This window comes from Zonotrichia leucophrys, chromosome 6 (genome assembly GCF_028769735.1).
Source record: "Zonotrichia leucophrys gambelii isolate GWCS_2022_RI chromosome 6, RI_Zleu_2.0, whole genome shotgun sequence".
Lineage (NCBI taxonomy): Eukaryota > Metazoa > Chordata > Aves > Passeriformes > Passerellidae > Zonotrichia > Zonotrichia leucophrys.
The window spans coordinates 32448785-32464160 of NC_088176.1; the positions used below are offsets into that span (position 1 = coordinate 32448785).

A 15376-nucleotide genomic window follows, 5' to 3' on the forward strand; every position below is an offset into this window, starting at 1 on the left:
GCTGTGCCTCAGCGTGGCACTGCTCCAGACCTAATAAACCCTGCTGGACTGCAGCTGACTTAACACAGAGTCAACCTTGTTGTTTCTGTGTACGTGGCACAATTAATCTGTAATGCAGATAAACATCCCCAGGTAATCAAGAGCTTAAGTACCAGCAGTTTTGTGAGGTGAGGTGACTGTACAGTGTGTCCCCTCCTGCTGGGCTCTGGAATTCTATACTTCTTGTTTGTTTTCCTGTTCCCACATCCCATTTAAATAAAGGATTCAGCATTTAAATGTGCATTTTCAGAAAGCTGCCTCGTGCTGTTCAGTGCCTTCTGCTGCCCTTTAAACCCTGAGTTGTCCTGTGCACTTTGAAGCAGAGTCAAGAAATGCTGTTCCTGCATCCCTGTTTTGCTTTTCCCTCCTGCAACACCCATTGTTATTTTTCCTGTTTGCTTCTTTTTTGGTGACAGATGACATCTGGGGGCACTGAGAGCATCCTGATGGCCTGCAAGGCGTACAGAGACCTGGCTTATGAGAGAGGCATCAAGCAGCCAGAAATGTGAGTTGTGCCACCACAGCTTTTTCCTTTACTGTCCCCTTGAGCTGAGATGCTGCTGGACCTCAGTAATCTTTCATTTCATAGCTCATTGCCACCTCTTCCTTGTCCATCTCTGTGTGGAAGGAAGGAAGAGTTCAAAAGCACAGAAAGTTCTAAAGCAAGCAGCCTGGGGGGCACAGATGTTGCAGGGGCAGCTGTGTTCTGGCAATACCTGTCTGCTGCTCCAGACAGCCTGCTTGGATCAGCTCTGCTCTTGAGCAGAGATTGTCAGGCCCTTTGAAGTATTCAAGGGGTTTGATTTATTCACATCAAAGAAGGCTTAGCCTGAGAACTCTGAGGCTGGAGTTGGAGCTCAAATGAGGAATTGTGCTAATCATTACGCTGCTAATAGAGGATTTGCTGTCTCTTTTCTAGATGGTGCATGGGAAATATTTCTCTGGTTAATTGCTTTAAGGGGAAAATGTTAAAGGAAACAAAACACTGGTGGTTCTTTTCTTCCCTCTCTAGCATTTAAGGCTCTGATAATGATGTGAGGCCTCAGAAAACAGGGTTAACTGAGGCTGTTCAGCCACTGCCACTGGAGATGGGAGACAGCAAATGTTGCCTTCATTTGATCTGTTCCTTTTCCAGGCTGGTCCCTGTGAGTGCCCACGCTGCCTTTGACAAGGCAGCACACTACTTTGGGATGAAGCTGATCCAAATACCACTGACCAAGGCGATGGAAGTGGATGTTCAGGTATCACTTTAGTCTCTCTCTGTGAGGAAATTAACATTGCACAGCAACTAGGCAAGAAATCTGCCTGTCCAGGTAGTGAGTCAGTGGATGAAGAGGGAGGAATGTTTGTGGAAACAATGCAAAACAGCATGAGGAAGTGTCATTGCAGATGAAGTTGTATTTGAAATAACTGGATAACCCTTTTTCCTGTGGGATTCATTTAGACTCACATAATTTATGTATTTCCTAAATAGCCCCAGATTTCAGAGGAGGGTGAACAAAAATATTATGGTGTTTCCCAGCGGATGAGTGGTTGTGGCTTGTTGCTTTCCTCTCTGTACTCTTGTATGCCTTGAACTCTGCATGTTCTCACTCTTTATCTTTTTTGGCAGGATGGCACTTGGTAAATGGAATGTGAGCATCTTCTCTCTTTAAATCTTCAGGCAATGAGGAGAGCCATCTCGAGGAACACAGCCATGCTGGTCTGTTCTGCTCCCCAGTTCCCACATGGAATTATGGACCCCATTGAAGAGGTGGCAGAGGTAGGATACCCCTGCCTGCAGGAACCTGTGTTGCAGCAGTAAAACCAGCACAGGAAGAGTGGAGGGGTTCCAGGAAGCTGAGCAGTGAATTTGGGGAGGGATCCCACTGCCTGGAAGGGCATTGCAGTACTGTCCTCAAATTGAGCTGTTGAGCAGCAGCAGGGTTTGTAGGATGCAGTTTGGGACTGAGGGGCAGTGTGTGACTGTGAGACCAACCAGAAGTGCTCATGCTGTGCTGCCTGAAAGGAAAGAACACCTAAATGGCTTACTTGGTGAAAAGGCTTTGCTGGTGGTAGCAAAATGGGTGTGGAGGGAGAAGGAGTCAAAGGCCTGGGATCTTATTTTCTGAACACACCTCTTGATTTATTTCTTTCCTCTCTGTGCCCCAGTTATTTATTTTGTATGTGACCAGCCAGGGCCTCTGACCTTCTGTTCATTTGGCTCACACCCTTTTATTTTATTGTAGATATTCCTTTCAGACAATGTTGTCACATTCCTTTGGCAAACACAGCAAACTACCAAAATGCCACATTGTTTTTCCTGCGTGTGGAAGGCAGGAAAAGGCATGCCACAGCCAGCCAGCCCTTCCACATCTCCTGTCCTCCACTGCTTGAGAGTGGTGTGATGTTCTCAAAGGGTTCAGTGACCATTTGACTGTGAAATGCCAAATACGTTTTGGTGACTGGAGTTTGGGTGCTCCAGCCACATAATTTTGATCTCTTGTTCACCCACAGCTTGCAGTGAAGTACAAAATCCCCTTCCATGTGGATGCCTGCCTGGGTGGATTCCTCATTGCTTTCATGGACAAGGCAGGGTTCCCCCTCAAGCGTCCCTTTGACTTCCGTGTGGAAGGTGTGACCAGCATTTCTGCTGACACCCACAAGGTGAGGAGAAGGGGCTTCATGTTTGGGCTGTGAATCCTGTTTCCATCCTGGCCTTCAGGCATTTCTTCCCTGCTGTGTGGAGGAGCACTGAGGTGCAGGGGTAGGGGCTGCTCTGTCCATGTGCTTTGTGCAATGTGCCCAAGTCCCCACCTCATCAACCAGAGCAGAGCACTGAGTGCCACATCCAGTTATTCCATGAACACCTCCAGGCATGGAGACTCTGCCACCTTCCTGGGCAGCCCCTTCAACCCTGACAGCCCATTTTTCCCCTTCCACAAAGAAACTTCTCCTGATTTCCAACCTTAACCTCCCCTAGCACAACTTGAAGCTATTTCCTCTTGTCCTGCCACTTGTTTTCTCAGCAGAACCTGACTTCCCTTGGCTGTCCCCTCCTGTCAGGGACTTGTGCAGAGCCACAAGGTCCCCCTGAGCCTCCTTTTCTCCAGGCTGAGCCCCATTCCCAACTCCCTCAGCCCTTCCTGGGGCTCCAGCTCCATTCCCTTACCTGGACAAACTCCAGCCCCTCCAGGGCTCTCTGGCTGGAGGATCAGAATGGGACACAGCCCTCAAGGGTTCCCAGCAGAGGGACAGTCACTGCCCTGATCCTGCTGGTTAGGCTGTTCCTGATCCAGGCCAGGTGCCATTGCCACATGGGCATGTGGTGGCTCATGTCCTGGCACTGTCACCAGCACCCCAAGGCCCTTTCCAGCTTTCCAGCCTGGAGCTGCAGGGGCTTGCTGTGACCCAAGGGTAGGGCCTTGCACTTTGCCTTGCTGAACCTCTGCCCATGGATCCAGCCTGTCCCAAGCCCTCTGCAGAGCCTTCTGCTCTCCAGCACATCAACAAAAAGGATCTTGGTGAGGACCTGCGTGCATTCCTGTGGCCTCTTGCTGCTTTCTGACCCTTTCTGTGCCCCTTGCAGTATGGCTACGCTCCCAAGGGCTCCTCGGTGGTGCTCTACAGTGACAAGGAGTACAGGAAGTACCAGTTCTTCATAGCCCCTGACTGGCAAGGAGGAATTTATGCCTCCCCCTCGGTGGCAGGCTCCAGGCCTGGTGGGATCATAGCTGCATGTTGGGCAACCCTGCTGCACATCGGAGAGTCGGGCTACGTTGAGGCTACCAAGAGGATCATTAGAACAGCTCGCTTCCTGGAGTCAGAGTAAGGGTTTGGGTGCTGCTGGACCCCTCCTCACCAACTGCCTTTGGTTTGTTTTTCCCTGGTACCTGCTGGGCATTTGCAGGAGAACATTTGTGTGTGCCCAGATAGCTGAGGGGTGCAGGCACCTTCATTCAGCTTGGCTTTGATAATTCCTTCTGCCTGAGCCATGGCTGAGGGGGAATCTGGAGGGAGGACAAAACAAGGGTTATACTCTTCCTTGTTGGGGTGCTTGGGTGGCTATGTAAGAGAAGATGATTTTCTGTCTTCCCTTGCTTTTCTGTCTTCCCTGTTTTCCATTTCTTCCTGGGTTTACTTGACCTTAGGGTATGTAATGACCCAGGTGCTCTGGCAAGCCCCAATGGCCCAGGCTGGGTGCATGATTTTTGGGTGGGAATGTGCTGCCATCTGTTCCCTCTTGTAGGTTTTCCTTTAAGGCTCTGGAATGTCTGAACCCTGTAACATTGGTCAGTCATTTCTTTTCTCCTCCTCCTTTTCAAGGTTGAGAAAAATCGACAGCATCTTCATTTTTGGGAAGCCAGAGGTGTCTGTCCTGTCCATTGGCTCGGACACTTTTGACATCTATCGATTATCTAATTTTTTAGCTGCAAAAGGATGGAACTTGAATGTCCTACAGTTCCCACCAAGGTGAGTGTGTGGAGACCAGGGAGTGATGTATTTAGCAAGATGCTCAACTTCAGGCCATGTAGCTCTCGTGATTTGCTGAGTACTGTTGTCCATAGTTGATAAATTGTATGTAGAATTTTCCTCTGCAGAGCAGGAATCACTTTTGTAATTGCCATTATACAGCAGTGAAGATAAAGTAATAGTAATTTTAATGAGCCTGGCAGAGGACTTTCTCTTTAGCTCTATCTAATACAAGCAGAAAAATGTAAATAACCAAGACTCTATCTCATGTTTAGTTAACTGAGGGCTTGTAGATTGATTTATTGATTTTTACTGTCTTCCTTCTGCCTGCTGAAGATGAAGGAAATCAAAACAACAGTGAACGGCTGATTACTTTCAATGTAAAATTAATCTTTGTCAGAGACTTTCCTTAAGTGGGAAATTGGACTTTTGTGGGCAGAAGGGGCCAGTGCTCCCAGATGCAACTGCACTGCACTGAAAAGAATTGTGAGTGGCCATGGGAAGTGAAGTCCAGGGAGCCTGAGGTGGTGGCTCAGAGGTGGGTGCTTCCTTCTGGTGATGGCTGAGAAGCTGCAGAGGAGGGAGAGGGAAATGATGGCAGGGGTCCCCATGCTTGCAGGCAGCTGCATTTTTCTCACCAGAGATACCTGGAATGAGGTGAGAAACTTTAACCTAATTGTGAAGCCAGGAAGGAAGGAAGAAGGAGCTGGTTCTAGCAAGCATTTTGCAGGGATTACCCTTAGTGGGAATGGTGTTTCAAGGAGAGGCACAGTTCTCAGTGGCCGCAGAAGGGCTCAGGAAGCACGGAGCTGTGTGTGCTGGAGGTGGTTAATGTCTGCCCTCTGCCTGCCTGCCCAGCATCCATCTCTGCATCACGCAGCTGCACACCAAGCCCGGCGTGGCTGAGCGGTTCCTGAAGGACGTCAGGGACAGCATCCAGGACATCATGAAGGACCTCAACGCCAAGACCACAGGCATGGTGAGGAGCCAGCACACGGTGAGGAGGGGGTGTTTGGGCTGGGGGTGTTTCTCCTGTGTAACAGCCTCTCTTCTCTGCTCAGGGAGCCATCTATGGAATGGCGCAGTCCGTCCCAGACAGGAGCCTGGTGGCAGAGATTTCCCAGGCCTACCTGGATGGCCTCTACAGCACGGATGTTCTGAGCACTGAGAAGCACATGAACGGCTCTCCCAGCCACCACTGACTGTAGTGCAACAACCTGTGCCTTGCCAGCCAGCACTGGGGTAGTTCCAAAGGTTTCCTAGGGAAAGAGATTGCAGTTCCTTTGTTCCTACAATTGCAGGTCTGAGGGTGGCTTGATCTGGAAGAATTCCTTCCCTGTCTTAGTCTCTTCTGAAATCTGCATTGTTTTCATGCCCAATTTCAGTTTTAGGGCTTTTCCTCCCTCCCCCCTGCCTGTTTTCATCATGGCTGTTGATGGTGAATTGAATGTCCATTCCACAGCTCCGAATTCCTCAGGTATTCTGCATGTCACTTCATTCCGTGTTATTTCTCCTCCTCAGACCTGGTATTCAGCCAGTGTCCAGCCAAGTGTTAAATTTGAGTTCTCACATTGTGTTCCACGGCTCCAGTCTTCCTGGAAGCTAATGGCAGACAGTAAATTGGAAATTTTGTTTTCTCTTGAGTATTGCTGTAAGCTGCTGCATTTAACAGACCGTGCTGGGAGCCTTATATCTGTGTAATGCAGAGCTGATAAATTGGCAGAGGGAAGGTAGTCATGGCCTCCCTTTGAAATCTGAGTGAGACTGCAATCAATATCTGCTGAGGGGGAGAAAAAAACAACACAAACTCCTTTCCTGGAATCTCTTGAACAGCAGCAGAAGTAGAAACCAAGCAGGTGGTGCAGGGAGAGGAACTGGAAGGTACTGAAACCCCCAGGTACATCGTGGCTGTTCTGCTCCCCTGCCTCTCGTAGAAGACATGCATTGACCACCCAGGAGTGCTGTTTTCCCTTGCACAAATCTGGAGGGAGGTGCAAAGCTCATTTCACTGTTCAGAATCTGAAGGTTTTACACTGTCCCCTCAGGATGCTGTATCAGGGCCCTGGCCCCTGTCACAGCCAGGGACGTCGTGCGCAGACGGTTTTTTAACCATGGTCTTTTAGTATCAGAAAGGTGACTTTTGTAATAGCAGTAATCTCAGCTCTTTGCACTGATTCTTTTAAGGCACATTCTCAAAAGGGCATTCACCATTGTGCCTTGATGCTTCTCTGGCTTTTTTTTTGTGGCAGGCCAGGGAGGGTTGGAGGGTTCAGCTGTTTGACCATGACCTTGGTTCTGGTCGTTTCTTTATGGTACTAATTCTGAAAACAAACCTCAAAGGCAGGCTGGCCTCAGAGGAAGAAGCACCCTTGCCTGTTAGGTATAGGATAGTAGTTGTAATGAGCCAGTCCCTTCACAGTATTACAGAGATGCTGGGAGAAGCAGAGGAAAGGATGCAGCAAGTCAGAGCTGTTTCAGCCTTGGGCATGGCTCAGCCTTCCTGTTTTTCCCCGCTGTTTTTAGCGTGAGAGAGGTTTCCTAGCGCAGCCTTGTGGCCTCAAGGACAAGCCAGAGTCTCTCAAGTAGCCTTGGAGTTACTCCTGCAGGGCTTTCCCATGTTTCCTGTCAGCTTTTTGCATGGAGCAGAGTTTCCCAGGCAGAGTCCCACAGGTGGGTGAAGACTTCATGCCGTGTCTGCACAGTCCTGTGCAGGGCACCTGAAGGCATCTCTCTGCTCCAGCCTGTTAGCCTGAAGCACAGGAATTGCAAGGAATGAGAAGGTCACTGACCAGCTCCTGCACAAACCAGCCCAGCCACTGTGGGAAGGATCCTGGCTTTCCAACAGCTTTATTCCCTGTGCTAGGAGACACAAGCATTTTGGCCATCTGCCCTGAGCTTGATGACTTCATGCAGGTCTCTGAGCCCTTTTGAAATCATTGAATTGCCTGAGAGTTTCTTGATGGTGATATCAGCTCTGGCAGTTTGTATTGGACCTATTTATTCTCCCAAGGTCTTGCCAATGTGACCATTACTGTATCTCTGAGTTTGGAGACAGTCTTCAGTGTCTGGCTACTGTGATGGTTCTCTTTGGAACCGAGATTTAATGAAACAAAACAAACAAAAAAAAAAGGGAGGTACTCTTTTTGTTTCTGCTTTAAAAGAAAGAAGGGGTGGATTGGGGTGGGCTGAAGGAGAGCAAAACTCCCTTCTCTTCCTTCCCTGGTTGCATTTTCCTCCCAGGAAGTAGGTGGATCTAACAGATCAGTGCTCCATTTCACACTTTTGGATGTATTTGAAGATGTTATTTGTAAGTCAATGTATTCTATTCTGGGCTTTGCTTATTAATAATATTTGTGGGTTTAATTGTTCCATGTGTATTTTTCCTGTACTGTAAGTGTAATCCTGTGGTCAGGAGTAGGCCACTGTAATTCCCTGGTGTGTAGTTTTTATTCATCCTTGTCACCTAACATGTAATCTGCATCTAGTTTATCATGCCAAATGGTCCTGGAAAAACAGATTTACAGGCTGTGTGATTGTTTTAAAGACAAAAAAGGAGAAGAATTTGATGAACTGGATTATGATCTGAAACTGGACGGTACTTTTAGACCTGGAGGGATCCTTGCCAGTGTTAATTCCTGCAGGATTTCCTGGTTTTCCAAGCAGGACACTCAATTTGTGGCTTGTACAAAGCACTCCCAAGGGATTCACCTGTTCTTAGGTACTAGAATGAAGAATATCCAATGGGATGGACCAAGAAGAGATGTGTGTCTTCATGCCATGGATTTCATCTGCACTTTTCTGATGACTTGGGGGAGAGGGGAGCGGAAGGGTTGCGTACAACACAATAATACCTTGCCCAATAAATCCACGAGGACTTTTTAATGGACAAATGGGATGAGTTGATCTGATGGCCGTTTCCTGCTTTGCTCTGATTTGCCCCTGGTTGAACTGGAGGCTGAAATAGCTGGAGAGATGGTGAAAATGGGCCTGGTTTGTATTAAAATGGTGCATTTAGCTATCTAGGCTCACTGAGCTCTTATTTTTCTGCTTCAGTGCTTGTTTGAATGAATGTGGACCTGTTGTTCCTGCCATTTGCTCATGCACAGCCTGGTCTGTGGCAGGCAGGATGGTTTATGAATCTCACTAACTCTGCCTGAGGGCTGCTCTGTCCTTCTGTCAAAATGAAGGTGCTGTCCATGTCTGCATCTTGTGTGTGATGTTCAAGGATGCTGTAAGTTAAGAGCTGTGGATTTTCTATTAATACTTTGTAGAACTTAAAAGGGTTTAAAAAAGAGAAGAAAAAGAGACTTGAAGTGGGTGTTTGTAGTGCTTTTCCCCAGACTGTGGTGCTGAAACCAAATGCTGTTGGTTTCACATGAGATCATTGTATCAGTGAAGATCCTGCACCACAACCTCATTTTTGGGTAGTTTTCCACCCTAAGCAGCCCTTGCCCTGGTGCCATGCTGCTTTTGCGCCTTTTGGCTGTCCTTTCCCTGTGTTTGTGCGATGGCTGTGATTTTACACAAGCAGTTTTTACCTGCCTGGCTTTGATCCTCTCTCAGTCCTTCAGAGCCCAGTCACTCTGAGGTGAAGGCACGTGCCCTTTCTGTGTGAAGGTTTTTTGTGGCAGCATCACCACCTTGAGGGCAGCCAGGGAAACCTGTTGGTGTCATTTGGTCAGTGAGGCCTCTTTGCAAAGAGCCACCAGGTTAAATGAGATGTTTATTGTAAACATTTTCAGTTGGTATCCCGGGAAAGGCTGGCTCTAGTCGGGGTGAGACCACGTGCCTGATGTAATACTGCTGGAGAGGGGTTACAGCAACGACAAACTGCACAGCACCTTGCTGCTCGGCTACAGAGAAGCCAAAGGGGTCACAAAATGGGTTTAAGCACTTTCCAGGAGGTAAGGAGCAACAACAGGGGCAGGATGGGGGCAGGCTCTGGACAGATTTACTGGTGTAACTTGACTCTGGAAGGACATGGACCTGTTGGAGCGAATCCAGGATGATCAGAGGGGATGGAGCACCTCTGCTGTGAGGAAATGCTGAGAGAACTGGGATTGTTCAGCCCAGACAAGAGAAGCTTTGGGCTGACCTCACTGCAGCCTTCCAGTGCCTGAAGGAACCGACAAACACGAAGAAGGATTTTCTACAAGAGCAGGCAGTAACAGGACAAGGGGAAATGGATTCACACAGAATAGGTTTAGATGGGATATTGGGAAGAAATTCTTCCCTGTGAGAGTGGGCAGGTGTCTAGGGAAGCTGTGGCTGCTCCTGCATCCCTGGCAGTGTCCAAGGCCAGGCTGGATGGAGCTTGGAGCAGCCTGGGATGGTGGAAGGTGTGCCTGCCATGGCAGGGAGTGGGACTGGGTGATCTTTAAGGTCCCTTCCCACCCAAACCATCCCGTGACTCTGTGATGTGACTGACTCCTGGTAAGAGGCTCAGCAGCTGGGGCTGTGGGATTACATGGCTGAGGAAGGGTTTAGGGATGGAACCTGCGAGATCAGAGATGGATACATGCACCCTGAGCAGTGCCTCCATCCATCCGAGCTGCGCTGGGGTGGCTGGCAGGGTGTCAGGCTCTCTGGATCCAGGATCCATCTCAGGCTCTCTGGATCCAGGATCTGTCTTGGAGGTGGGAAAAGGCTCTGGGTGCAGGGCACAGTGGGGTTTTGGCTGGTCACTGGGATCCCTGGTCAGGAGAGGGAAGCTGCCACCTGCTCGATGAAGCTGGCCAGGTTGATGTCCCGCTCCGACAAACCCCCGCAGTCATGGGTGCTCAGGGTGATGTGAACCTAAGGCAGACAGACAGACAGACAGGCCCAGAGTTGTTGACAGAAACAGCAGGGCTGCTCTCCCCAGTGCTGCATCTGATGAGGCAGGAGCTCCACACTTGTTAGCAAAGTTCCCTGGGCTGGCAGAGGTGCTCTGGCACTTTGCCTGCTTTTCCTCCTTCCCACAGCTCATGCTGGCCACAAGCTGTCACTGCCACCCCTGCCTTGGTCACAGCAGCCACCTGTGCCCATTTCCAACTCTTTTCCCCAGAAGCTTTTCCTGTGGCTGCTACTTCATACAGTTATTAATAAGTAATGCTGGTGCCAGCCTTTGGCAGCTACTGCTCAGCTGGGCGGGATAAAAGGAGGAGGAAAGGATCTGTGGTAGCTGAAGGCTGGCTGTGATATGGGAATAGCATCTGAGGGAAGAGAGATGAGAACAGCACTTGCTGCTCCTGTTCTGTCCCTCAGAAAAGGGAGCTGCTCCCTGAGGGGCTCTGCTCCGTCCCCACCACCGTGTTCCTCACCTTGTTGTACACATTGAACCACTCGGGGTGGTGATCCAGTTTTTCTGCCTGTAGAGCCACTCTGGTCATGAAGCCAAAGGCCTGCAGGGTAAGAAGGAAAGTTAACTCTCAACCATTTACCCTACAACATATTGGTTTTCACTCCCATTACTAATAATTTTACCCTGCCTGTGTCTACATAACCCAACCAAATGCAAGACCTGTGCTACTCTGGGGGTTTTCTATGTGTTTTCCTCTTCCTGAGGAGTGTTTCCCAGACAAATTCTGTGCTGGGTTGGTCCCTTTGGTGTCCTGGGGAGGGTATTTTGCTCAGCCATTCCATTTCAGGAGAGACCCAGAGAGCTTTCTTTAGCTGAGCTTTGCAGAGGGGCCTCTCAGTATGCAGAACTGTGTCCCCCTGGTGCTCGTACCCGGTTGAAGTCCTTGAAGTGGAACTCTTTGAAGATGGCATCTCTGCCTTCCACCTCGTTCCACCCCACGGCTCTCAGGTTGGGCAGCAGCTGCTCCCTCTCTTCCGTGCTCAGCCTGTGGGCTTTGCCTGCCTGGAGAGGGAAGAGGAGCAGGTCAGTGTGGCAGCAGTGGGATGAAGCAGATGTTGAGAGCAGCGAGACATCCCATGGGTGGTGGAGTGGGTGGGAGGGTTGGAATATCCATGTCCTCTGCTCCCTGCCTGGAATACATCCTGCATGTACCAACAGAGTCCAGCTGGTCCCCTCTGTCCTATCACCTGCAACACCTCCCACGGTGCCTGAGGTGCTAAAAAATGATACCTGTGTGAAGTTAAACTCCAAAATACATTTTCTTTTACCTATAATCTCCTGGGGAAAAAAGAAAAACAACCAACAACTTAAAAAGCAGAAGATCTTGTGATCATTTCTAGATCTGAGAGTTGCTTTAGGGTTCCTGAAATAGGAGGGCCTTTCCCTCCCTTTCTCTCCCTCCCTTTCTCTCCCTCTCTTCTTTCCCTCTCTTTATTGGGAGCCTGCTTTTGAGGAGAAAAAAGTCCTGGGTATCAGAGCTGAGTCACACTAAGCTGCAGTTCAGCTCCTTTTCCCCCTCTCCTTTATGTTACAATGGATTTTAAGAGGCTGTTTCTGCCTGTGAGGAACAAAGGGCAGAGGGAGGGATTGTGGTTGAGCTGTGCCTCGGGCAGAGCTGCTGGTACTTATTTTTTAAGGGGTGGTAGTGGGGAAGCAGCAGTTGTTGGCTTTGAGGGGTGTTTATAGGCAGAGATGAAGCTAAAATGAAGCTCTTGGGGATGGGGGCTGCCTGAGCCAGCTCTGCTCTGGCCCACTGGGGAAGGCAGGAGTGAGTGCAAAGGGGCACTGCTCTCTGAGATGTCATCTTCTGGCAACTGAAATTCTTCCACAGAATCACAGATTGTTCTGGGTTGGAAGGGCCCCACAAGGATCATCAAACTCCAGCTCCTGGCCCCGCACAGGACAGCCCCAGGAACCTCACCACGTGCCTGAGAGCATTGTCCAAACACTCCTTGAGCCCTGGCAGGTTTGGGTGAGTTGATCTTTCCAGCTGCTGATGATAAAGAGATCCCTGTAATTTATTCTCCCTTGTGTGCTGTAGAGCCAAGTTGGATATGAGTTTTGATAAATCTGGCCCAGTTTTTTTGTGGGTATTTGATCAGCAGCCCCTTGAGATGCTTTGCCTGGGCATCAATGCTCGGAAGTGGCAACTGAGGCAAATCATCCTCTCCTGTGCTTTCCCTGCTCACAGGCTGCACAAACCCAAAGGACCAGCTGTGAAACTGATGTTTTTGTGGGTGGCTCTTGCATGTTTTGGGGAATACTGGAATGACAACACCCCATTCCTATGGTGCCTGTCTGTGTATCCCTGCATGGAATGGAGAGTGCCAGAGTGTCACTGGGGGTGGGATGCTTCCCGTCCCCTGGCATTGCAGCTGCAGGATTTTTGGGGAGGGTGTTCCCTGCCTGTGCATATTTTGGGTGACCCCCTGGCAGCCCTGGCTCTGTCACCCCCATCCCCACCCCCAAATGTCAACGCTGTGCTGGCAGGGCAGGCAGTGAGCAAACAGGACCGAGCTCAATAAACGCTGAGCCGTTGCCCTTCCCTCTGATGGGGAGATAAGCCGGGCACAGGTAGCTTAGCAACTGGGTGAGGTGGGGACACACAGCGGATGGCTCTGAAGGGTGCAGGGCAGGAGATTCCTGCACCAGGATTCGGGACCAGGGGCTGAAACCTGCTCCGTATCGGTGCTAAAAGGAGGAAAGGTAAAGCTGGAGTTGTAGCTTGGAGCAGAGGGATGAAGGGTTCCAAACCAGCCTTCCCCGGGCACAGCAGCAAAGGGACGTGGTGTAATTGTTCTTTTTCTCTGTCGTGGCTCTGTGGGAGGATGGCCCCGGGGCTTTTTCCAGCCCAGCTCCTCCCAGCACCAGCGGGAGGCATGGCCAGGCTGAGGTTTGGCACACAGAGCCAACTCCTCTGGCTGTGTCCGAGGGCAAACCCTCTGCTGGAGCACCCTGTGCCCTCCATCCTGCTGCAATCCATCCTGCTCCACACCAGGACATGGGCCAGCCTGCTGGTTTTGTCAGGATGGCATGATAATGCTTTCATGTGCCCTCGCTCCCTAAAAACACACTCTTCTCATTAGGGAAATGAAATTGCTTTGTTTTCTTCTGCTGGCTCTCAACCGCCAAAAAGTTGGGATTTTAATTTTTGGGGTTTTATTGCCAGCAGGAAACCAAGCAGATGCATTGTGCAACAGAGGGAAAGGAACCAGCAAGGGAAATTGGGAGAATCTGAACCCTCTTTGCTCTAAAATCTTGCCTTTTAAAGAATCATGGAGTGGTTTGGGTGGGAAGGGACCTTAAAGATCATCCAGTTCATGAGCAGGGACACCTTCCACTATCCCAGGTGGCTCCAAGCCTCATCAAACCTGCCCTTGGACCCTCTTTGCTCTAAAATCTTCCCTTTTAAAGAACCATGGAGTGGTTTGGATGGGAAGGGACCTTAAAGCCTGTCCAGTTCTACCTCCTGCCATGGGCAGGGACACCTTCCTCTATCCCAGGTGGCTCCAAGCCATGTCCAACCTGGCCTTGGACACTTCCAGGATTCCAGGAGCAGCCACAGCTGCTCTGGGCACCCTGTGCCACGGCCTGCCCACCCTGCCAGAGAACCATTTTTCCCTAGTGAAAAGCAGAATTTCCACCTAGGCAAAGGCACGGCGGGCAGCCCTGGAATGCTCTATTCGCTGCGGTGGAAAAGCCGATTTCCAGCGGGGCCGGGCGCGTTGTGGGGCCGCGCAGATGGAGCACACGCGGGGGTCCCCCTTGCTTTACAGAATGCGGAGAGGGGGTCATTCCTGGCGGACCCTCTCCCTCCCCCTCGGAGAGCCTGGAGAGCGAGCGCTGCCTTTGGAAAAGCAGCAGCAGGAACCGGCGGAGCTGCGCGTTACTGATTAACCACAGCGCCCGCTCCTTCCCCTTCCTCCTGCCGCTCCTCGCACCCTCCGGAGAGGCACGGCGAGCAGCCGGCTGGCCCCGCAGCCACTCACCATGGTTCTGGGTGATGTGATGATGGTGATGGTGATGCTGCTGCTCCGTGCCCGCCCGGTGATGGACGCTCCCGCCGTGCCGATTCCGTGCGGTTCCTCGGGGCGGCGGAGGCGTGGCGAGGCCCCGGGTCCGCCCCCGGCCGGCCGAGCCTTCCCAGCCCCGGTCACCGGGCATGGCCGGACAGGGGCGCTGGGAGCCCCGCACCCCAAAGCCGCCATGGGTTTGGGGCCGAGACGCGCGCCGCTCCATTAAAGTGAAAAATGTGTGTTTTGTGATTGGCTTTTCGCAAATATTCAAATGAATTATACATATTATATATATATATAAAAAATACATAAATATGAATAAATATATATAAATACATAAATATATATACAAATACATATATACATATTATATATACACGCATATCTATAAATACATATATACATTATATATATACACATATATAAATACACATGTATATACATATTATATATATATGTTTATACATATATTATATATACACCTATATATTATATGTATATATATGTGTATACATATATTATATGTGTATATATACGTATATGCATATATATGTGTATATATATATATTATATGTATACGCATGTTATGTGTGTTTTGTTTGAAAGTTACGCTGTATTCATTCTCTTAAGTAGTGTGTTAAATACAGCTTTAGGATATAGCATAATGTTATAATAGCAGCTATGTATGGGGGATAATTTTTTTCAAGAAAGGAATGAGGTACTTGCACCAGATAGCAGCCGCAGGACACCTGAATCTTGCAGAGAAAGAGAATTTATTGCTCCGTTATCAGAAGAAATGAACTTCTTCCCACCTCGCTCAGCCATGAAGACTCAGTCGGGATTCAGAGGAAGAAGCTGACACTGCCCAGACAGAATCCTGTGCTTGAATGGAATTTATGCATCATGCATGAGGCGTATGAATATGCAACAGGCTGTTGCTTTTAAGGGTTAATCCTCTGTTAACGTGGCTCCTTTTTCGGGCTTATTTTGCCCAGAAAAGGCACCTGGACTGTCTGTAATTCTTTGT

The 15376-nt window shown here is 49.6% G+C and overlaps 2 protein-coding genes across 2 annotated transcripts in view; one reads left to right on the plus strand and one right to left on the minus strand.

Annotated features, from left to right (window-relative positions):
- The window catches only part of SGPL1 (sphingosine-1-phosphate lyase 1), a 30491-nt gene extending 21982 nt beyond the window's left edge, over nucleotides 1-8509 (plus strand). The window contains exons 7-14 of the mRNA XM_064717410.1: nucleotides 456-544; nucleotides 1175-1280; nucleotides 1703-1801; nucleotides 2536-2685; nucleotides 3608-3846; nucleotides 4345-4491; nucleotides 5350-5470; nucleotides 5553-8509. Of these exons, the coding sequence (XP_064573480.1) occupies nucleotides 456-544; nucleotides 1175-1280; nucleotides 1703-1801; nucleotides 2536-2685; nucleotides 3608-3846; nucleotides 4345-4491; nucleotides 5350-5470; nucleotides 5553-5693 (1092 nt within the window). The 3' untranslated portion in view covers nucleotides 5694-8509. The remainder of the gene's footprint in view (nucleotides 1-455; nucleotides 545-1174; nucleotides 1281-1702; nucleotides 1802-2535; nucleotides 2686-3607; nucleotides 3847-4344; nucleotides 4492-5349; nucleotides 5471-5552) is intronic.
- A 687-nt stretch (nucleotides 8510-9196) lies between these two features.
- On the minus strand, nucleotides 9197-14443 carry PCBD1 (pterin-4 alpha-carbinolamine dehydratase 1). Its single transcript, XM_064717411.1, has 4 exons — nucleotides 14323-14443; nucleotides 11204-11335; nucleotides 10794-10874; nucleotides 9197-10287 (listed from the first exon to the last, which is right to left on the minus strand). The coding sequence occupies exons 1-4, from the start codon at nucleotides 14323-14325 to the stop codon at nucleotides 10189-10191; spliced, it is 315 nt and encodes a 104-aa protein (XP_064573481.1). The 5' UTR covers nucleotides 14326-14443; the 3' UTR covers nucleotides 9197-10188.
- Nucleotides 14444-15376: the final 933 nt, after the last annotated feature.

Coding starts and splice junctions, on each gene's coding strand:
- PCBD1 (XM_064717411.1), bottom strand. Junction 10,875..11,203: donor ACTTCAAGGACTTCAACCGG/GTACGAGCACCA, acceptor CTTACCCTGCAG/GCCTTTGGCTTCATGACCAG. Junction 10,288..10,793: donor GGTTCAATGTGTACAACAAG/GTGAGGAACACG, acceptor TGTCTGCCTTAG/GTTCACATCACCCTGAGCAC.